Genomic DNA, 22627 nt, shown 5'->3' with positions numbered 1-22627 from the left:
CCCAGCTATAATTCTTGCCCTGTGGTATATACCTGTCCCTGCCCATCGCTAAGGTAAACCTAACCGAATTGTGATCACTATCGCCAAAGTGCTCACCTACATCTAAATCGAACACCTGGCCGGGTTCATTACCCATTGACAAGGAATACTGGCCTTTAATGTAGATAGAATGAAAAGTTTTCATTGATAATTAATAAACAATTTTCTGAATCAAACAGAAGTTGGCATATTGGAGTGTGGTGTCCAGTTCCACAGACAAATTCTCAGAGGAGTGAGATCCACCAATGGAAACTCAGAATTGTCCCTATTTGCAGAGAAATCTCTTCTTGTGCTGTTATGTAAAAGAGCGACTTGCAGGATTTTGTAATAACCTGACTGTTTAAGTTGATGCTTTGGCTCTGCTGTGCTTCCCAAATCCACAGCCACTTCCTGTATTTGTTTCGTATGTTCCTACTTATATTTTGAGGTTAAATACATAAGAGGAGCAGTGTTTATGGTCTTCCTCATTCTTTGCAGTCACTTCATTCGGGGCTCCCATTCACCCCTACTTTTCATTTTTCTTTTTAACCTGGTGCAGCTTGGAGTTATTTTATAATATTCCATTGACGTTTCAGTGTCTTGCTCCTGGAGTCTCAGTGCTGCATCTTCCAGTCAAACAACAAAGGGCAGGATCCAGAACACGGTTATGTTTATAGTAAAGTGGGGAGGATTATCTGAGTGTCCCACCTGTCACCTCTCAAACATTTACCATGTGATTCGCTCATTTTGGTTTAAAAATCCATCCTGTTTGGATGCACCTTAGTTTGAAAGTAAACACCATTTGATGTGGAAGTAGTTTTACAGTTCTCTGTCACAACTCTTACTCAAAAAATGTCTTTAATGTTGACCTTTTTTTAAAATATTCATTCTCGGGATGTAGGCATCGCTGGCAAGCCCAGCTTTTATTGCCCATTCCCAGTTGCCCTGAGAGAGGTTTAACAGAAGGGACATGTCCTGTTAGGCCACTTCAAAGGTCTGTTAAGAGTCAAACGCATTGGTGTGGCATCAGAATCACATCTCGGCCAGACCAGATAAGGACGGCAAGTTCCCTTTCCTAAAGGACAGTAATGAACTAGCTGGGGTTTTATACAATCCAAGAGCTTTATAGTCACTTTTACTGATACCAGCCTTTTATTTGCAGGTCTTTTTAAACTGAATTTGAATTCTCAAAGTGCCATGGTGGAATGTGAAGTTATGTTCTCTGGATTATTAGTCCAGTAACATAACCAATACACTAATGTACTCACCGTACTGACCACAGGTAATGCAAATGTCTTAAAGGACAGGGTCTCAAGTAATTTCTGTCCCTCACTGCACCCCCCCCCCCCCCACCCGCATTGACCACGATATGAACAAATATCTTATGTTTTTAAGGAAGTTGAAGTTCTCTTATAGAATGAGGAAAACAACACCCATCTTAAGTATTTGCACACTGTTACAGCCACCTGGTAAGGGGTGTCAGTGGCCCCACTGTTCAACTTCCAACTGACCACAGCAAGTGTTTTTGTTACTAGGGTTTTAACGCCTCTATGTTTTATTTGTCAAATAAATAGACAGCAACAGGTTTTCTTGTAGGTTTAAAACAGAAGATTAATAATTTTTTGAGCAATATTCACTCCCAAAATGGTCACAACCATACCAGCACATGTATTCATACACACACGAGAGATAAATAGAGAGGAAAAGATGTAAGGGGTTTGACGTGAGGTAGGTTTTCGGGGTTCATGATAACCTGTTGAATCATCTCGGAGATCAATTTCTTCTTTAAAGTTGCAGGCCTGGGTTGTTTGCAGATTTCTGTGTAGGTTGAAATTTCAATCTGGAGACAGAGGATCACTTTCAGTTCTCTGCTGCACATGCTAAAGTGTAGAACTCACAGTATGGCACTTTCTTTGACTTGCTGGATTTCTCCCAGTTCCCAGCTGGACAGGCTTTTGTGATATTTGTCCTGATTCTTTTACTTTCTCCCCAGAGAGCTATTTTTAAGGGCAAAATGGTCTCACAGCTTGCCTCTTTATTTATAGAGTGATACAGCACTGAAACAGGCCCTTTGGCCCACCAAGTCTGTACCAACCATCAATTTATACTAATCCTACATTAATCCCATATTCCTACCACATCCCCTCAATTCTCCTACCACCTACCTACACTAGGGGCAATTTACCTATCAACCTGCAAGTCTTTGGCTGTGGGAAGAAACCAGAGCACCCGGCAGAAACCCACGCGGTCACAGGGAGAACTTGCAAACTCCACACAGGCAGTACCCAGAATCAAACCCAGGTCACTGGAGCTGTGAGGCTGCGGTGCTAACCACTGCGCCACTGTGCCTCTGTTGGGAGACATGGATCTTCCTCCCTGTGGTGACTGACAATGCCCCATGATGGACCTACTTCACACCTTCTGTTTCTGAAGAACCCATTCAATTCAAAAACAAAGTGATTCCTGACAACGCAGCCGGCCACCGACGTCATCAGGCTGCACCAAGGTGCGCACATGCACAGACGGGCTCCTGCTCTCTGCGCGTGCGCTGCGTTCCGACTCGCCAGGACTGGTTAGCGCATGTGCCGGTGACGTCATCACGTGACTTGTGCATCTTTGGGCAACGCGTCTGGTCGGCCTCTGCGCACGCGCTTTACGCGTACAGCAATGCAATGCCAACGGAAATTCACGCATGCGTCAAGCTCCGCTCCTCCCCCTCCACTCTTTCGGCCGCTCCGTTGCCCCCCTCGCTGCTCTCTCCGGCCGCTCCGCTCCCCCCCGTCCCCAGCCTGCTCCGCTCCCCTCCGTCCCCGGCCCGCTCCGCTCCATCCCCGGCCCGCTCCACTCCCCTCCCCCCCATCCCCGGCCTGCTCCGCTCCCCTCCCCCCCACCCCATCCCTGGCCCACTACCCCCCCCCCCCCCTGTCCCCGGCTTGCTCTCCTCCCCACCCCATCCCCGGCCCGCTCTCTCCCTCCCACCATTGTGTGCTGCTATGTGTTTAGGTTAGGTTGCCTTCGTGTGATTATTTGAGCAGCGCCATCTTTAGTCCTGGCAGCTGCCTGAAGTCGCAGACTGTGACGTTTTCGTGGCACATGCTGCATTTGTGCATGTGCCACCACAGCGCCACCTAGTGGTAGCATTGTCAGCAAACACAGCCATTCAAAAATGTATCTTGATGGTTTCAGGATGGGTATAATTGACATCTCTTAGTTTAGAAGGCATCCTTTTGTTCTTAACAGACAGGACGACAGTTTGAATATACAAGGCCAGGTCTTTTGACCTACACGGCCATTTTTCCAGCACATTATCCACTTTTTAAAAGAAAAGTCCATTTTTATAACTCTTCAGTTTGAGTTCTTGTATTTCCGATCGCTGCACTTCACGTGAGCATAACAACACTAACTGACACCCAGTACTGAATCATGGATGTATGAATATATTGAGGAGCCATTCCTGAGTAACTGACAGTACAGGGCAGCCAGCATTATACATCACACAAAATTGTGAGTTAAGGTAGATTCAGTTCAATAACCATGTATGAATTCACAAAGTAGTTTCAATATAATTGGCGATATACAGTACAGGACTAGCTGTAAAATGCATGGGTTTTATCTTCCTATTCCTGCTGCAAACAAATGCAAATTCAGACCCAAACCCTCAATAACAAACTCAAATATAAACCCAAACTAAAATTCTTAACCTAAACCCAAACCCAAATTCAAACCCAAACCCACTTCCAAGCACAAACTTAAACCCAAACTCAAACTCAAATCCTAACTCAAACTGAAATTGAAACTCAAATCCAAACACAAACACAGATTTTGTGCAATGATGTCAATGCCTATCCGAGTGTGGTAATCTATTGTTGTCAACACCTTGGAGATGTGGAATTGTTCATATTAAGCCACAGTATAGAGTCCTAAACAAAGGAACAAAATATACAGATCTTGGAATTTGCAGTATACCTTGAAAGTTATTTTATGTCAATCAAGTTAAGAAAATCAATCATGCACATCCAAGGGCAGTTCTAAACAGTATTTCTGCATCAATCAGCATCTTTAATAGTTCTTTATAGTTTTTCTTTCCCAGATTCAAATGTCTTGTTTGTGTGAGTTTATAATTTAAGTACAGCAGTGCACATTGACAAACAGTGCACTGGTAATCATGTGCTCTGTAAATTTGTCATTCTAAAAAGAATATTGCAATAATCATTTCATCTGTTATTAAGAAAAAAGATTACATTTTGTTTTTTTTAATCAGGTTTCTCTCTTCTCTGAGTAAATGTATTTATCATGAAGGCTATCCATCTGCAGCCTGTAATTCAAGTTCGTAAAGACAAGTTTATTTCCAGGTAATGAGTGGCTGTTCACGAGGCTCATTTATCTTTCATTCGTTTCCAATCATTACTATGAGAGCTTTCTTTTCAACAAGAGTTGATTTACTACTAATGTGATGAACGAACAAAATGTATGTACAGCTTAAACGCAGTACATTGATATATCAGGTAAGCATTAATGTTTATTTAGTAGAATATTTGTTATTAAGAGCCAGCAATAAAATCAAATCTACCTATCCAGTCTTTTACAGTCATTACCACCATACAACTTACACCAATTTCACATTGAGATCATTATTTTTGAATTTCATCACAGTCATTAATTTTTTAGTGTGAGAAGTGGCAGACATTGAATGCACAGTTTAGCATCCACATTGAGGACTGAATTTTCTTCCGGCGGCAGGCAACAAAAATGGCAGCCCACACATACGGGATGTGCACCGTCATGCTGCCGCGATCAAGCACGCGGAGGCTCATTTAATTATGCAGGATGGGCCCCCATCCCAATCACGTGGCGCGGGCAGGCGCTGGTGCCATTTTTAAAGGGCTGCCAGATCTGCACAGTTGAACTCCATACCCACCCTGCACCACTACACTGTAAATAAATTTCTGATTCATACGTCAGCCCCTATACAATGAAAATAAATTCCGCCCCATTCCCCCCCTAAAACACTTCCATTAAAGATTTGACTTCCCCCGCCAACTGCACAAAGTGCAGAGGTCACCCCTCCCCTTCTCCCTACACTAGAAATGCAGAGTTGACCCCATTCCACCACCCCCCCCCCACCCCGTCCCCACTACACTAAAACTCCTAAGATTCCCCCTTCCCCACCTCGGTGGCGCCAGCTTTCCCTGGACAGGAAAGCGAAGGTGAATGAGTGCCGCCTGTCACACAGAAGATCCTGGACAACCAGTAAGATTGCGGGGAATTGTAGGTAAAAGTATTCATGAGGTTTATTTAAATATTTAAAGTTGGGTCCAGTCACCAAGCGGCGAGTGGGCCACCACAGAGCCTCGCTGCCACCGGGAAGATAGGGCCCAGGAATCCTGGCCTCGGGCTCTGTGGCGGGCTGCTGCCGCTGCGATCTTCCGGATTCCCCGTCATGGATCCCGATGTCGGGAGCTCAACAAAATTCAGCCCTGACAATCTAGGGGCAATTTTCCGCTCTGCTGCTTATCAAACTGGGCAGATGGGCAGCTAAAATCGACCAGGAGACTTACCTGCCAACGTCCTGGTCTGTTCCCATAGTTTTGCTCCTGGCATTGTTAGTAATGAACAGTGTTTGTGTTCTGCATTGGCCCAAAATTTGATGAGGCAGAGCAATGAGTGGCACTTGCTGTTAGTTAGACTTGCCCTTGCCCGTTTAATGTAGACAATATTTTGCTCTGTAAGTTGCTGATAGTGGGAGATGGAAATGGTGTGGTGCCATCTACAGGGCATCTGAGATCTGTGTGAGAATGGTAAACAACTGTCTATCTCCTTTACCAATTAATTTGAAGGATTCTGCAATTCATAGCGCAATGGGAAGTATAAGTAAGAATGGGGAATTCAATGTCAAATTAGGTACAGAAAGAGAAATAAAGAGTGGATTAAGAGAGAAATGAGAAAGTAAAACAAAAAATTGTAACTTACTCTCCAATTAAAACCTGAAAGATTGAGTCTCCACAATTGTAATAGTTAATTTTCAGTGTCAGAGAGGTTGACTGACAATAATTAACACTTAACACATCATTAGAAAGGTACTTAGACTTGTAATGACTTGCTTTAATGTATTTATTTCTATCTATGGTGCAAGTACAGGAAATTCAAACTATTGAATGTATTTGAATGGGAAGCCAGACAGCCAGATGCCATTTTCACAAAGCTAACAGTGGAGCAGCACATCTCTGACAGCAACTTTTCACTTTCTGCATTTAATCATGCATTTGCCCTCACCTAAAGTTGCTGTGGCTTTTGATCTTGCCATTATTTTGAACGCAATTTTTGGGCCATTGATTAATACAATTCATGTCATATGATGTCAGCTTTGAGACAGTTTGGAGTCCTCTATGTTCCATTGTGCTTTAAAATTGTTGATTAAACACAAAAATAAAGCAATTTGGTTTATGAAGCAAAGTATTTCTAGTTGAATTTTCACTGGGGACTGAGTGGTACAGTGGGTTAATGTGCTACTGTTTCATCTGGGAGAGATGGACTGATGGAACAAAGGTCTTCTGTTTCCGTTGGCTGCAAGAGTCCTGAGTGGAGTAAGTTTGAGCATCCTCAGCCTGGTTCATAGTGTGTGTGAGGCAATTGTTCCTAATTTGAATCTAGCTGAGTCTCCCTCACAGAGACCAGATAGATAAATGTAAAATGGAATTTGCTGGACAGAGAGCCAGATTTAAGCCATAAACACAATGAGGTCTTCAAAGGTGGATTTTAGAAAATAGTGCTTCAGCACAGAGCTTTGCACATCAAAAGCACACAACAGAAATTCAGGAACAAAGCCCAGCTCTCAAATTCCTGATCTGGACTCAGAGACTGTCATCAGGACATGTGCTCTGAAACGCAAAGCTCTGTGTTAGTTTGTAAAATTAAAGACAATTTGTAAGTGAACTATGAAATTTTAACTGTGAAACTGGGCAGACCATTCCCATTACTCTCTCATCAGATAGATGGAATGTACACCTCAAGTTTTGTTTTAAATTGATATTCTTAATTCCTCCAGGGCTGAGTTTTCATCATTTCTAAGAACATACAATTGTTTTTGTAAAGATAAGAAGAATTTGCAACTGACATATTATGAAGTGAGTATATTTTATCGACAATTCAGATGTCCAGAAATTATTGTTTCTTACTACAACAAGATATGGAACCAAGCTAAGCCCATTTAGACTGTCTACTACAATCAGTTCACTGACATGGTGCAACTTTCTCCACCTTTAACTCTGCTCAATCTATTTATTCTCCTGGGAGAAAGTTCACCAACATTTCTCACAATGGGATTTTTTTTTCGAGATAATAATGTTAGGAGCACAGACCATTCCATCAGGTATGGAGGTCAGCACAATTTTGTGCCTATTGAAGTTAATAAGTTTGTGCAGGTCGGAAGACGTGGCCCATCTGATTTCTCAACTACTTAGATTAACAGATATTAAACTTGTCAGGTTCTGATACTGATGTGTGATCCTGTCTGTTCCATTTTCTTCTGTGTGCTGTGTCCTGAGCCAAGACTTGATGCCAAGTCCAATGAGGAAAATCTGTCCCATTGATACAATTTTGGGAACTTTATCTTGTTACGACTGGGGCAGGAGGAGTGCACAGTTTTTTCTAGTTCCTCTTCTCCACAGTTCACAACATATATTTAAATGTTTACCCAGTTATCAATAAGGTCAATCATAGACTCTACTCTTTCGGGCATATTTTACAGAACCCACTGATATCAGGGGAGGGGGGGGTGCAGAAAATGCCTCCAGCAGAGGCCCGCCATGGGCCTCGACGCAGGGAAGGCCTGGCCCAATATTGCCGGCGGCAGCGAGACCTCATGGTGGCCCCCCAGCCATGCTGCTCGGTGACGGGAGCCAAATTTCAGTATGTTAACAAATTTAAATAAAGGAATAAATTACTTTCTCCCTCCCACCATCTGTCCCAGTGCGATATTGGTGCAGGTGGCCGACACTCCTGCACCTTTGGATCCCTGTCTGGGGAACCGAGGCGGAACACTGGTGGGGAGGGGGGTGCAGGTAAGTTTCTCAATGTGGGACGGGGGGGGAATGGGAACAAACTAATATCATCAGTTTAGGGAATGGTGGGAAGGGTTAGAGTTTAAAGTTTATGTACTTGCAGGGGGAAGGGTCAGGTGGACAAGGGAAGTATTTTGTGGGGGGAGAGGGCAAGTAATTAATTGCATGGTTATTGGGGGGAGAGGGACAAATTAAATGTTTTAAAAACATTTTGTAACCTCTTTCTTTAAATATTTAAATTGAATGGAAAGGCTCAAAACCCTTTAAAAATGGCAACGGCTGCTGACGCCATTATCAGGGTCAGACAGCCCATCCCCTCCACATCATCGGGGTGGGCAGTCCACTCCAGCCATTTAAATGAGCCATCACGCTGAATAACGCGGCGGTTCCACAACATGCAGTCCACACAGGCGGACCGCCTTGTTTTTGAAGTATAAGTTCTGGGCCTTTATCCCAGAATAAAATGCACCAACCAGGTTCCTTTAATAAACAACAAAATTATCAGTTTATTATAAAACAAACTTCACCAGTAAGGAAGCAAAGCATTAACACACAGATTGAAATATTGAAGTTCCCTTTTTACCTTAGCCCCTCACATACAGCACAGGGCAGCACAGTGGCACAGTGGTTAGCACTGTAGCCTCACAGCTCCAGCGACCTAGGTTCAATTCTGGGTACTGCCTGTGTGGAATTTGCAAGTTCTCCCTGTGTTTGCGTGGGTTTCCTCCGGGTGCTCTGGTTTCCTCCCACATGCCAAATACTTGCAGGTTGATAGGTAAATTGGCCATTATAAATTGCCCCTAGTATAGGGAGGTGGTAGGGAAATATAGGGACAGGTGGGGATGTGGTAGGAATATGGAATTAGTGTAGGATTAGTATAAATGGGTGGTTGATGGTCGGCACAGACTCGGTGGGCCGAAGGGCCTGTTTCAGTGCTGTATCTCTAAATAAAAAAAAATTAAAAAATAAAAATACACACACACACACTAGTTAAACAAAAAATAGAGATTTTCTGTTTAGAGCTCTGTTACAAAAAAAAAGACAGAAAAAGAATACTTTGGCCAAATACTTGCTAATTCTTGAAGAAAAAGGAAAAGATATGGAAAGATGTCAGTTGTCCGTTTTTGGTTTGGTTTCCCAAATACACGTAGACGGCTATCACTAGGATCTTTCTAGAGCAGTTCTTTTCAGGCGACGTTGAGGATCAGTTTGGCAGGCTTTCCAGGAGAAATGCAGCATCAGTTTCTCTATTTTTTTACACTTGATTCTCAGCAAGTTCTTAAAAAGATGAAAGAGGGAGCTGATGATCACTGCTCTCTTGGCTGGTTTTCTCCAACTGCCTTCAAAACAGTTCACACCCCAGCACACTGTCCAAAGCGAAACCAAAATAATATCTCAAGAGTCAAGCCTCACGACCCCTATACATCTTGATGTCACTTCTCTGTAGACATCTCCCCCCAGTCAAAATGCCCCTGCTGGGCATTTATCTGAAGACAGGTGACTTCCAGTAAATGTTGTTTTCAAACAAGACACAGTGGCGCAGTGGTTAGCACCGCAGCCTCACAGCTCCAGTGACCCGGGTTCAATTCTGGGTACTGCCTGTGTGGAGTTTGCAAGTTCTCCCTGTGTCTGCGTGGGTTTCCTCCGGGTGCTCCGGTTTCCTCCCACATGCCAAAGACTTGCAGGTTGATAAGTAAATTGGCCATTATGAATTGCCCCTAGTGTAGGTAGGTGGTAGGGAAATATAGGGACAGGTGGGGATGTGGTAGGAATATGGAATTAGTGTAGGATTAGTATAAAATGGGTGGTTGATGGTCGGCACAGACTCGGTGGGCCGAAGGGCCTGTTTCAGTGCTGTATCTCTAAAACTAAACTAAAACTAAAGACCTCTCAGTGTCTTTTCAATGACCCCAGTGAAAAAACATCCATGGAATCCTTTCAGTTTTCCCAAATAAAACAATGTCCATAATTCTAAAAAGCATGAGTCCTCAAAAATAACAACCTTCATAACAATCTTCAAAACAACATTGATGCCAAGGATTAAAAGACAGGTGACTGGAGTGTTTCTGAGCCTCATGCTTCAAAGTTATGAAGAGAGAATAAAAAATTTAACTTCTTTTCATTAGAGAAAAAAAGATTTAGGGAGGACATGACCCTGGTCTTTAAAATACTGATGTAGACCTAAGCTGGCTGTTTGCCTTGGTCCATGAGCACAGAACTAATGGTCATAAAAGTATCAACCTTCAAGCAAACCAGACAGCAAAAGCACTTTACTCCCACAGAAAGGTTGATATGTGGAACTAATGAAATTGGTTGATGCTGTGTGATTCATCCTATCAAAGGAAGCCATATAACTAGCTGGTTGAAAATAGGATTGAAAATTCTAGGGATAAATATGGACAAGAAACTCAAATACTTCATTAGCAGGTGATGGGGTGGGGATAGATGTGGAGAGCAGTGGATTATGGGTTGAGAATTGGAAATGTAGGGATTGGTCTATATTTTGGATTTCAGTTTGTGCCTCTTAGGGTGAAGGAAGCATTTATACAGCACTTTCCTCCAAGACATTACTTGACTGAGATAGATTCTCTGACTTGGTTTTGTGTGAGGAATTGAACCCAATTTCACATTCCATCTTCCGTGAATACAACATGACCTTAAAATTTCACTGTGGGTTAACAGACATGAGTGCTTACTACTATACTTTGAAATTCCCCTCACCAGAGGTAATAACTCATCCCCAAAATCTTTCTTTTAAACCAAGCTTTCGGTCACATCTCCTATTCACTCCTCCATGGCTTGCTCTGTTATCTATCCCTATTTATTTTGCTCTTCCCACTTAGTGAAGTACATTGGGGCATTCCATGCATTAAAGAGGTAACATAAATGCATGTGTTGTTTAAAATGAACAGACTAGTGTTTCTAATAATATAGCAGAGAAAGGAACTTCGTGCAAGTCCATTAAGTATTAGTACCTAAATGGTCATTTAATGAATCTTTGCTGCCGGCTTGGGATATCAAGTATCAGCTGTGCACAGGAGAAATTCAGGTGCCTGGAGTTCTTATAGCTGCTTCTGACAGGTAAAGGTCCCATGTGCCAATAAGATCACCCATGTGTGCCACAGCGGATTAATAAGTCTTTTAAAATTAATGATTTGTGCAATACTCCGGCTTGCTTTTACGACCAAGTGTCCTTTGCTGTTTTGCCTAATTCTAATTATTCTACACACAGGACCAGAACACAGTCTCAAACTCACTTGACTATTGGAATAAAGCACAAGTTGTAATCTGGTTATATAGTTGAATCCTGGTGTAAAAATCTTCCATTCACATTTGAGTATTTAACTGTTAGCACAAATAATATTTTTGTTATTATTTCAACAATCTCAGCATTCTCCAGGAAAGATTTTCTGTGTATTAATTTTGTGTGGTTGCGATTTCTAACCAATAAAAAGTCATCCCTGTGTTTCACACAATATAGTAGACAGTTTGACAGTGCGCTGATTCTGATCTGTGGTTTGTCACAAAATGATAAAGTTGCTTACAGTTCCCATCATCTCAGTCATTGAGTATATTCAAGGCTGAGATCAATAGATTTTGGGGCACTAAGGAAATCAAAGAATGTGGAGATAGGGCAGGAAGGTGGAGTTGATGTAAAAGTTCAGTCGTGATTTTATTGAATGGCAGAGCACGTTCAATGGGCCTACTCCTAATTCTCTTTCCTTTGATCTTATATGCCCTCAGCCATGCCATTGTTGGGTGGTGGGAGTGATGGGAGGGGGTGGATGAGAAATCAGAACAGAGCTCTACCCAAGCCTCTCTTAATACAGGTGACATTTGCAGAGGTTTTTAGAGAGATACAGCACTGAAACAGGCCCTTTGGCCCACCGAGTCTGTGCCGACCATCAACCACCCATTTTATACTAATCCTACACTAATTCCACATTACTACCACATCCCCACCAGTCCCTATATTTCTCTACCACCTACCTATACTAGGGGCAATTTATAAAGGCCAATTAACCTATCAACCAGCAAGTCTTTGGCATGTGGGAGGAAACCGGAGCACCCGGAGGAAACCCACGCAGACACAGGGAGAACTTGCAAACTCCACACAGGCAGTCCCCAGAATTGAACCCGGGTCGCTGGAGCTGTGAGGCTGCGGTGCTAACCACTGCGCCACTGTGCCGCCCACTGGCAGTACATCACCCTCTTGGCCGTGGTGAAGGTTACAGCTAAAAAGGAAACGAATTCTGAAAGTAATTCTTACAAAAGGAGCAATAAGCATTCCCTGGTGTTGGTCAGAGTTTATCATGGGCCTGCATGCCTTCTGATGTTTACCATATATCCTTTAGGTAACTGAGCTCATGCCAGCAGCCATGTCTCTGAGAGCAGTTGTCTCTCCAATGGGAATGATACAAAATTCCCATCAAAATGTCAAAATAAAATGCAAGTTAAAGGTAAATAAAATGTGAAAAGTTCAAGAAGATATATGAAAAAGATGAATCGATAAGAATAATAATATAACAATGCTCTGTTTCTGACCGTCCGGAATGTTTTGATTGATCAGTTTAAGTGGTGCATCTGTTTGAGGGTTGATTTGGTGGGTGGTGTCTGGCGCACACAGAGGCATGTGGGACATGCGGAGGACTGGAGCGCATGACGTACGTGCGGCTGCCAACAGGTGGTGTTGGCGGCAGCATGGTTGGAGGGTTCAGGAAAACAAAAACGGTGGAAAATAAAGGGAGTCCACAAAACAAAGTTACCCAGGCTGGAGAGATTGTTTACATGAAGGATGGGACGAGATTGATGGGAGGGTTGGAGATGGCAAGAGTGGGATGGGGATGGCATGGGAGGGATGGCATGCGAAGGATGGAATGGCATGGGATGGGGATGGCATGAGAGAGGTGGATGAGATGATGGAATTGGTTAAGTGTGGCAAAATGGTGGGGACAATTATTTGATAGAACTTATTATTCATAAGTTATTCTTTGTGTTAAAAATGAAGATTCACCAGATTTGAATGAAAAAGTTTTAGAAAAGCTATCAGTTGAATTAAAAGAATACATCAGCATTGATTCTATAAACAAAGATGATAATAGTCTATACCATCCAGAGTTTCTACACAGTCTAACTCCAATCGGCATTCCACCGCACAAATTTAAGACTCAAGGAAGAAGCAGTTATAATGTTGCTATGAAACTTGAAGGCTAAACAAGGAACTTGTTGTGGAACAAGATTGATAGTTAGGAAACTGTTTTCTTTAATGATAGATGTTGAAATTATAAGAGACAGATCTCAAGCAAGAGTGTTTATTCCTCAAATAATATTGAGCCCATCAGATATAAACCTGCCTTTTCAACTCAGGAGAAAATAGTTCCCAATTCAACTTTTATATTCTATGTTATAAACAAGTCACAAGGCCAAACTCTTGACAAAATTTGTATTTAAATTCCTAGGCCTATTTTCACTCATGGACAGTTTTATGTTGCTTTTTCCAGAGTGAAGGGTTTTGATTCTGTTAAAGTCTTTGGTGAAAGAATAAAGAGAAATCCTGTATTTAAAGAAGTACTGTTACAATAAGGATATTAATTTGACTGTAAATGTTTTGCGGATCTGTGCTATTAAACATAATAATGTCCAGAAATATCCTGCGACAATCAAGCTGATTAATCACCAATGGTCTCTGACCCTCTAACGGAATTGGCAGAACTCGAAGCACCTAATTGGAGGAAATGCACACAACGTTACCAGAAACCAATCAGGTTTCTAGGTAAGAACACCAAACTACAAGCCAATTGGCTCGGTGGACTTGGCACTCAAGCACTGTTGAATTTTGTTAAAATGTAACCATTATTTTCCCAATTTTCCTCACTATATTACCAACCAATGTCCGGTTAACAAGGCACAAGTATGTTAGAATGGGCAAATGACTGGTGTGGACCTATGACTTCTGTCTGCAGCCCCATTTATATGCAATTAAACTACTAGAAATGGTTAAAACATATTAAAGTATGAGTATTTCACAGAGCCTGAATAGCACCCAACACTGGTGAGATGGTAATGATGCTAAAGTGTACCTGTCTAGCTCTGTGGGTCTATTTATCAGAGCTGGTACATGGGTATTTTTGTTTTTGATGTAACATTGTATGTTGGGACTTCTTATTTAATTTAAACATCTAATTATTCTTTTTTTAGAATGATGGAAAAATCATCCTAGAAGGAGTATTAGATATTTCGTGGGGTGTACACCAACCTATAAGATTACAGATTAATGATGAGAAACCTGCACCATCATCAAGAACCATCCAGTCCCCTGACCCTTCAATGAACAGAAGGTAAGCATCCATAGTGAAAACATGCAGGTACCTCACACATACTACATAGTGCATACGTGTACATGCACTTGTGTATATACCCTGATACTATAGGGTAAACTCAGTCACAAGAGGAAGCCTTGCTCTATGGGAGTGCAGGGTGGTGAATTGCAGAATATTGTACTTCTTAATATAATGATACACCATCTGCCCCCGCCAGCCCACAACCTCCCCACCTGACTCTACCACCTCAGACTCGACCCCCACTGACACTACCCACCAAAGTCTTTACCTCCTCAGACTCTACCCCTCCCCCATAGACTTCACCCCCCACAGACTCTACCCACTGAAGTCTTTACCCCTGCAGACTCTATCCCTTGCAGACTTTAACCCCGCAGACTCAACGCCACCCCCCCACCCGCAGACTTAATCCCACCCCAAGATATATACCAACCCCAGACTCTAGCTCCCCTGCATACTCTATACCCCAGACCCTAAACCCCTACCAACTCTATCTCCCCCCCCCCCAAACTCAATCACCCCACCCCCAGACTCAATCGCTCCAGACTATCTCCCCAGACTCTATACCTCCCATTCTCTATCGCCACACAATCTATTATTCCAGACTTGATCCCTCTCCAGACTCTATCCTCCCCAGACATTACCCACCTTCCCTAACCATCCCCTGTCTATTCCCATGTCAGAAATGTTGACCTTGACCCAGCATTCTTAAGAACTTCTAAGGATGGGAAAGTGGATAAATCTTTGCTCGAGGAGGAATTTTTGGACCTATTTTGTTTAGTTATTTGTTTTTGGAATGTGGGAGGCTCGGCCAAGACCTCATTTATTGCCCCATCACCACCCTCACCTCATTGTTGCTGCCTTGAGCCATTGTAATCCATGTGGTGATGGTGCTCCTACAATGGTGTCATGTAGGCAATTCCAGGATATTGACCCAGCAACGATGAGGGAAATACAATGTGTGTGCAAGTCAGAATAGTATGTGACTTGGAGAGGAGCTTGGACAAGATGGTGTTCCCATGACATTGCTGCTCTTGTTGTTCTTAGTGGTAGAGGTCATGGGGTGGGTGGAGGGGGGGAGATGCGGTTAAAGTAATCCTGGTGAGTTGGTATAGCGCACCATATAGATTGTACAAAATGCAGCCACATCACACCAAAGGTGGAGGGGTTGGATTTTGAATTCATTGCTGGACTCCAATGAAGCAAACTGGTCCATCCTGGATGGTGTTGAAATTATTGAGTGTTCTTGGGGTTGCACCATCCAAGTGAGTGTTCCATCACAGTCCTGACTAGAGCCTTCTAAATGGTGGAGAAGTTTTGAGGGGTCAGGAGTTGAGGTACTTTTTGCAGAGCTTGGATTAAAATTGTTTCTGAAATGTTTGTTGTAATCTCGTTTGCCAGCAGTAAGAAGCATTTAACAGGATCAGCCTTTCAGTAAATAAATAATTACTTACTCACACTCCACTTCCTGAAAAGATTCGACTCCATTCTCTCAGTTTCTCTGGCCGAGATTATATCTGGGTGACAAGTGTCTCGACCTCCAGTAAAAGTGCTGTTGAGAACCTCGCGTCACTCCTTCTGTGAAAGGTCTGCCGAATCAAGTGTCAATTAGGCACTTAACTGGACAGCAGCAGGCCTTCCACGGGATCAAGGACCCTGGTAATGCAAGTCCCACCCTCTGAGCACTGCCAACCAATCAGAGGCCAGCAGCTCTTTAACTGAGCAGTGCCACCATGAGGGCAGTAGCTGCTGCTGGTGGAGCATCCACCCAAAGCCTCGGAGTGGCGCTGGTCCCAGGCCACAGGTAGCTCAGGGCAGGAGGGGTCTCACAGGCTGGGATTCGCGGTTGAGGGTGTTGGGAGGTCAGCAGCAAGGGCAAAGGGGTGTCTCTCAGCAGGCTCTCCCCCCCCCCCCGCACTTTCCCAATGCCAGGTTCCTCATTCAGGCATTAAGTGCCGTTCAACGAGGGAATCCACCCTCCCAGAGCCACAAGTAACCTACACATTTTTTCTTGCCGTGCTGCCCATCTGGTGACAGGCCCACCCGCCACTGGGCTAATTGTGGTGGCGGCAGGGTGAGGCCCTTAATTGGGCATTAATTGCCCACTTAAGGGTCTCAATTGATGGCAGGGCAGTAAAGCTGTTCACCAGCCTTCCCACCAGCAGAGGTGGGAAGGTGGCGGGGTCCCCCCCACCACTATCCCACCCAATTACATGCTCTCCCCACCTCCAAACCTGCCATGGGGGAAAGCATAAAATTGCCCCCTCTGTCTCTGTCACATTTACTCTCATGATGCCGCCTTCCATACCAGTGCTTCCCATATGTCTTCCTTACTCCTTAACCGAAGATCACCCGCCCCCAGCATCACCATGGCTGACAGGGTTCTCGACCATGCTCGTTCCAATTCCTGCACTTCTGCTCTCACCCCTTAGCCCCCACCCAGTATCATGATGCAGTTCTCTTGTCCTTACCTTCCACCCCATCAGCATCCACATTCAATGGATCATCCTCTGCCATTTCTGTCACCTTTAGCCACGAAACACATCTTCCTGCCCTCTTCCCTTCCATCCTTCTGAAGGGACCATTCCCTCTGCGACACCCTGGTCTACTCCTTAATCACACCCAACAACCTCTCCCCTTCCCATACAAGCACAGGAGATGCAGCACCTCCTTTTACCTCCACCTAACCTAACAAGGCCCCATTATTCATACTTCTTGCAATTTAGTATACTGTATTCACTGCTCACGATGCAGTCTCCTCTACATTGGGGAGACCAAACACAGATTGGGTGACCACTTTGTAGAACACCTCCGTTCAGTCCGCAAGTGTGATTCCAAACCAGGTCGCCTGTCATTTTAATTTTCCACTCTACTCCCACTCTGCCTTCTCTGTCCTTGGGCTCTTACACTGTTCTAATGAAGCTCAATGTGCGCTCAAGGAACAGTACCTCACCTATCAATTAGGCATCTTACAACCTACCGGACTCAACATTGAGTTCAATAATTTCAGATCATAACCTCTGTCCCCAGTTTTTTTCACTTTTTGTATTTTTTGTTGTGTTTTCTTGTTTTTGGATGGCAGCTCTCAGTGATGATTCTGCTGTTACCATTTACACCTAAACTAGACACATTGTTTTGTTTCTTTACCTGTTCCATTACCATTGCCTTTTGCCTTCTACCACTATACCTTTTATTATTTAAACTCTTCCACACTATCTTCTAATCTTCCTTTTTGTCCGCTCCCACCCCCCACCATCCCCAGCCCCCCACCCCCCCCCACCCCCACCATCCCCAGCCCCCCACCCCCCCCCCCCCCCACCCCCACCATCCCCAGCCCCGCTTTCCCTGCCTTTGTACTTGATTAAAACATGTTACAACTATAACTATTACCAGTTCTGATGAAAGGTCACTGACCTGAAACATTATCTCCATTTCTTTCTCCACAGATGCTGCCAGACCTGCTGAGTATTTCCAGCATTTTCTGTTTTGATGTTAGTGAATGAATTAACTTGTATTTGCAGAGGAATGACACGGTGGGGAGAGTTTGATAATTTGTACAACATTGCTGAACTGGAGGAGGAAGCTGTGCCAAAAGACAATGAACAGGAGACAACCCAGCAGCTGGGTAAGGCTCCAGCGGGTTGGTGGATCAATAATTAATGGTTTCTAGAATCTTTAATGGCCTTTGAAGAATACTTTACAGCAGTGAAATTAAATGTTGTTTTTCAAATTCAGATTTAGATTAAACCCCACCTTGGGTTCTTTCTGAAACTAAGCAAAGGTTTTTAAAATTCTAGTGGGTTGGGAAAGACTATTTCCACTGGCTTGGGGATTCAGCAGTGAAGGGGGTCATCAATTTAAAATTGTCATTGATAGTGAGGAGAGGGATTAGGAGAAATTTCTTTACACAGGTTTAAAATCCTTTAAAATTGAGGCCCTTAACTCTTCTGCTCTGTGCACAGAATTGTGGTGCTCTCAGAATTTAATAAACACTAATATTGTGTTTCAAAGTGCAGTAGCAGTACGGCTGATTCCATGATTGGACGTTTCCCCAGCTCAGAGCTCAGGGCAAGGAATTGCAGATCCACAATGCCTGATTTTCTGTCCAGTTGTGAAATCCGTCCAATTGGCTATGATCATGTTCTTTAAAGAGTGAGAACGGATATCCAAGCAGCTTGAGTTAATGGGAAAAAGGACACTGATGGTAAAGGACACTGAATGGTATCCATGACAGATTTTAATTAGTTATGTTCTTCTCCTCCAACTTTTTAGTCTTTGAAAGCAGTACCTTACAACTAAAACGCAACCGAGAGCCAGAAAGTGGCAATTTAATACGTACCAGGAGTGATGCGTCACTGGTGAAGATGAGGGTAAAGGACCAAGCAGTGACTGCAGCAAAGAAAGCTCAGCGCCATCGGTTTTCCATTAACGGCCACTTTTACAACCACAAGGTACAAAATGAGAATTCAACTCTTTTCTACAGAAATAAAACAAGTGCAGGTTGTGCTGCAAAGTCCAGTGTATGAATCACATCTGTTCAACAGAAAAACTGAACTCAGTATGACCAACACTCAGTATGTTTCATTTTACAGTAAATGTTCTGATAAGAATTAAATGGCAGCAATGTATTTAAGTTCAATTTCCACTGCAGGATTTCAGCATACAGTCTAGTTTGACACTACAGTGAGAGAGTGCTGCACTGTCTGAGGTGCTGTCTATTCAGGTGAATACAAAAGATCCCATGGCACTATTCAAAGAAAAGCAACAAATTCCCTCGTGCCCTGTTATCCCTCAACCAATACCACCAACAGCAGATTAACTGGTTATCTCATTTCCTGCTTTACTCAAATTATTAGAGAGATACAGCACTGAAACAGGTCCTTCGGCCCACCGAGTCTGTGCCGACCATCAACCAAAATTGACTGCGTCATTTCCCAACACTTTATTTATTTTATTTTATTTAGAGAGACAGCACTGAAACAGGCCCTTCGGCCCATCGAGTCTGTGCTGACCAACAACCACCCATTTATACTACATTAATCCCATATTCCCTACCACCTACCTACACTAGGGGCAATTTACAACAGCCAATTTATCTATCACCTGCAAGTCTTTGGCTGTGGGAGGAAACCGGAGCACCCAGCGAAAACCCACACGGTCACAGGGAGAACTTGCAAACTCCGCACAGGCAGTACCCAGAATCGAACCCGGGTCCCTGGAGCTGTGAGGCTGCAGTGCTAACCACTGCGCCGCCCACATCAAAAGTACTTCATTGGGTGTGAAACACTTTGGGATGTCCTGACGATGTGATAAAGACAAATCTTTCTTTACAGTCAGAGGGAAATCATATGCTTATGTACACTGACATGCACACACACATGCACACGTACAACTAGCCGCACATATGCACACGCACATGCACACATATATGCACGTGCACATGTGCGCACGCACACATGCACATGTACACACATACTGATGCTGCACGTTCACAGTTAGTCAGCAGACACATTGAGCTGTTATTTACAGGGAGAAGAGGTTGAAGGCCAGAGCAGGGGTGCATGAAATCGGAGGGAGGAGGGAGAGTTCAGAGGCTGTGGAGCAGTGGGGAGATCTGAGGCTGGGGTGGAGAGATCGGAGGTCGGCTGGGGAATCGGGGAAGGTGGGGAGGATCGGAAGGGCCGGGGGAGAGATCAAAGAGGTCTGTGGGAGAGATTGAAAAGCCAGGGGGAAAGATCTGCAAGTCTGGGGGAGAGATGTGAAAGGCCGGGGCTGGAATCTGAAAGGCCAGGGAAGATTGCCAAAAGGATCATCAAAAAATCTACTAGATCCAGCACAGATGTGTACAAGGCAATCTTAGAGTGGAAAATCACACCTACTGAAGGCATGGAAAGTAGTCCAGTCAGGCAACTAATGTCACGCTGCACCCAGATGATTCTTTCAACAGCTAAGAAACTACTGAAGCCAGAAGTAGTAGCAGGTTTGAGGGACAAGATCATAGTAAAATGACAGAAAGTCAAAACTGCCAAATTGTTGCCAGAGCTGAGAGTTGGAGTTGGTCAGAATTCAACGCACTCAAGGAAAATGAGCCCACTTGGCAACTTGGAACTCGCATGAAGAAGTTGTCACCTTGATCAGATTAGGTGAAGGTGAACGACCAGATCATCATCACAACGGCAAACATCTACGCTCAACCGGAGAAGCTGCTTCTTCACTGTAAATGGCTGATGAGACAGATCTGAGTTAGCCAACTGAACAAGAAACTGAATGACCATCAGTCCCAGAGGTCAATCGTACTCCAACCAACACAACAGATGAGCAGCAACACCCATCACAGCAACAACATTCCCCAGAGATGCAACACCAGCAACATCACCCAAGGAACCAACAGACACCAGACGAACAGCGAACAACAACTCAAAGGTGTATTATAAAAATGACCTGAATGCTTTAAAGATTATGGGCTGGATTTTGTTTCCCAACCACCACTCTGCGTAAACATTGGCGGCCAGCACAGGCCACGCACTGCCACACCGCCAAGATCTTGAGCACGGCGGCTCAGTAGAATATGCAGGACAGCCACCCTTCCTTCCCCCACCCCCCGATCACATGGTGGGGGCAAACTCGGCGATACCGTGAATGGCGTCAACTGTCTGCACAGGCGCTGGCGCCATTTTTAAAGGGCTACCAACCCTGCGTAAAGAATGCAGAGTTGCCCCCATCCCCCTCCCACTACACAAAAAATACATGTTTGCCCCATTCCCCCCACTACACTAAAATTGCAGAGTGGACCCCTTCTCTCCCCAACTGCATAAAGTGCAGCGTTCACCCCTCCCCCCTCCAACCCCCCCAACTACTCTACAAATGCTGGGTTTCCCCCTTCCCCACCTTGGTGGCGCCAGCTTTCCCTGGATGGGAAAGTGAAGGCAAATGAACGCCGCCCGTCACGCTGAAGATCTAGATCCAAAAGTAAGATCATGGGGAATTCCATTTCAATGCATGCAGAAAGTTAATTTAAACATTTAAACCAGGGACTCTGATCTCCAACTCTTTCCCGTCGTCGTGTGTGTTGTTGCTCTATACATGGTCACATATGACAATAACATCTCTGTCTTGACCCTCAGCCTGAGCAATCCTTATCTGTTTCTCTAAGGAATGGTTTTGTCTTTCCACTTCCCCATTTGCCTGTGGCCATTTAGGTGTTACTCTGTGATGGTGAATATCTGTGACTTGCATGTAATCTGCAAAGGTCTGTGAAATGAATTGTGGTCCATTCTGAATACAATGTGACTGGTAGACCATGCCTAGCAAATATTTCAGTCAATGCAAACACTGCCATTGTAGACTTCATCACCACATAGTCATAATAATGGCCTTAATAGCCAATCACCACTAATATGAACTCTCCTGATGGAAATGGACCTAAGAAGTCAACTGTTACATCCTCCCATGGTCAAGCTGGTAACAGTGTACTGCGTACTGGTTCTAATGGATTGCGGCGACTGACAAGTTGACATCCACGATGTGTTTTGACAAACTGTTCCACATCTTTCTCCATCCCTGACCACCATACTTTGGTTTGTAAATTGTGCTTATTACCAACCACTCCCAAGTGACCTTCATGAGCTAGCATCACCAGTCTAGGCCTAAGCTTTTATGGCACTACAAGTCTGTTACCTCTGAGAATACACTTCCCAATTGTGCACAGTTCATCTCATATAACAATATACTCTCTGAATGGGCAATTCTCCCTATTTCCAACTTGGATTCTCAGTCTGATGTCTTCAATTCTGGATCTTTGTCTGACTCTCTTTCAATCTCTCCAGTTGTGATTGGTCTCGGTGTAGCATGAACTGCTACAAACTGCACGAATGATTCAGCTTCCTTCTCTAGTGAAGATCTGTGTGTTTGATCCTACTTCCGTAGTCATGACAGCGAGGCAGCAATGTTCATCTTTCCAGCAATATGAATCACCTGTACTTGTATTGCTGGAGTCTCAAAACACATCTTTCAATTCTGGCACATGGATTGTATCTGGGAGAATAAATCATCTGTAATGGACTGTGATCCGTAATTAATTCAAACTCAATTCCAAACAAGTATGCATGGAATCTTTCACATGCCCACACCAATCCTAGGGCCTCTTTCTCCATCTGAGAACATCTCCTCTCCACATCTGTTAGAGATCTGCTTGCATAAGCAAAGATCCTT

At 44.0% G+C, this 22627-nt stretch overlaps 1 protein-coding gene across 1 annotated transcript in view; it reads left to right on the top strand.

Annotated features, from left to right (window-relative positions):
* Positions 1–22627, top strand: part of rassf6 (Ras association domain family member 6) — a 72018-nt gene that overhangs the window by 27657 nt on the left and 21734 nt on the right. Inside the window, exons 3-7 of the mRNA XM_068028911.1 lie at positions 4280–4370; positions 7064–7142; positions 14277–14416; positions 17938–18041; positions 18689–18867. Coding sequence (XP_067885012.1) covers positions 4312–4370; positions 7064–7142; positions 14277–14416; positions 17938–18041; positions 18689–18867 — 561 coding nt within the window. The 5' untranslated portion in view covers positions 4280–4311. The remainder of the gene's footprint in view (positions 1–4279; positions 4371–7063; positions 7143–14276; positions 14417–17937; positions 18042–18688; positions 18868–22627) is intronic.

Source organism: Heterodontus francisci, chromosome 4, assembly GCF_036365525.1.
Source record: "Heterodontus francisci isolate sHetFra1 chromosome 4, sHetFra1.hap1, whole genome shotgun sequence".
NCBI classification, from domain to species: domain Eukaryota; kingdom Metazoa; phylum Chordata; class Chondrichthyes; order Heterodontiformes; family Heterodontidae; genus Heterodontus; species Heterodontus francisci.
Note: the sequence above shows the minus strand (reverse complement) of the source record. Positions and strands in the feature narration are given on the sequence as shown.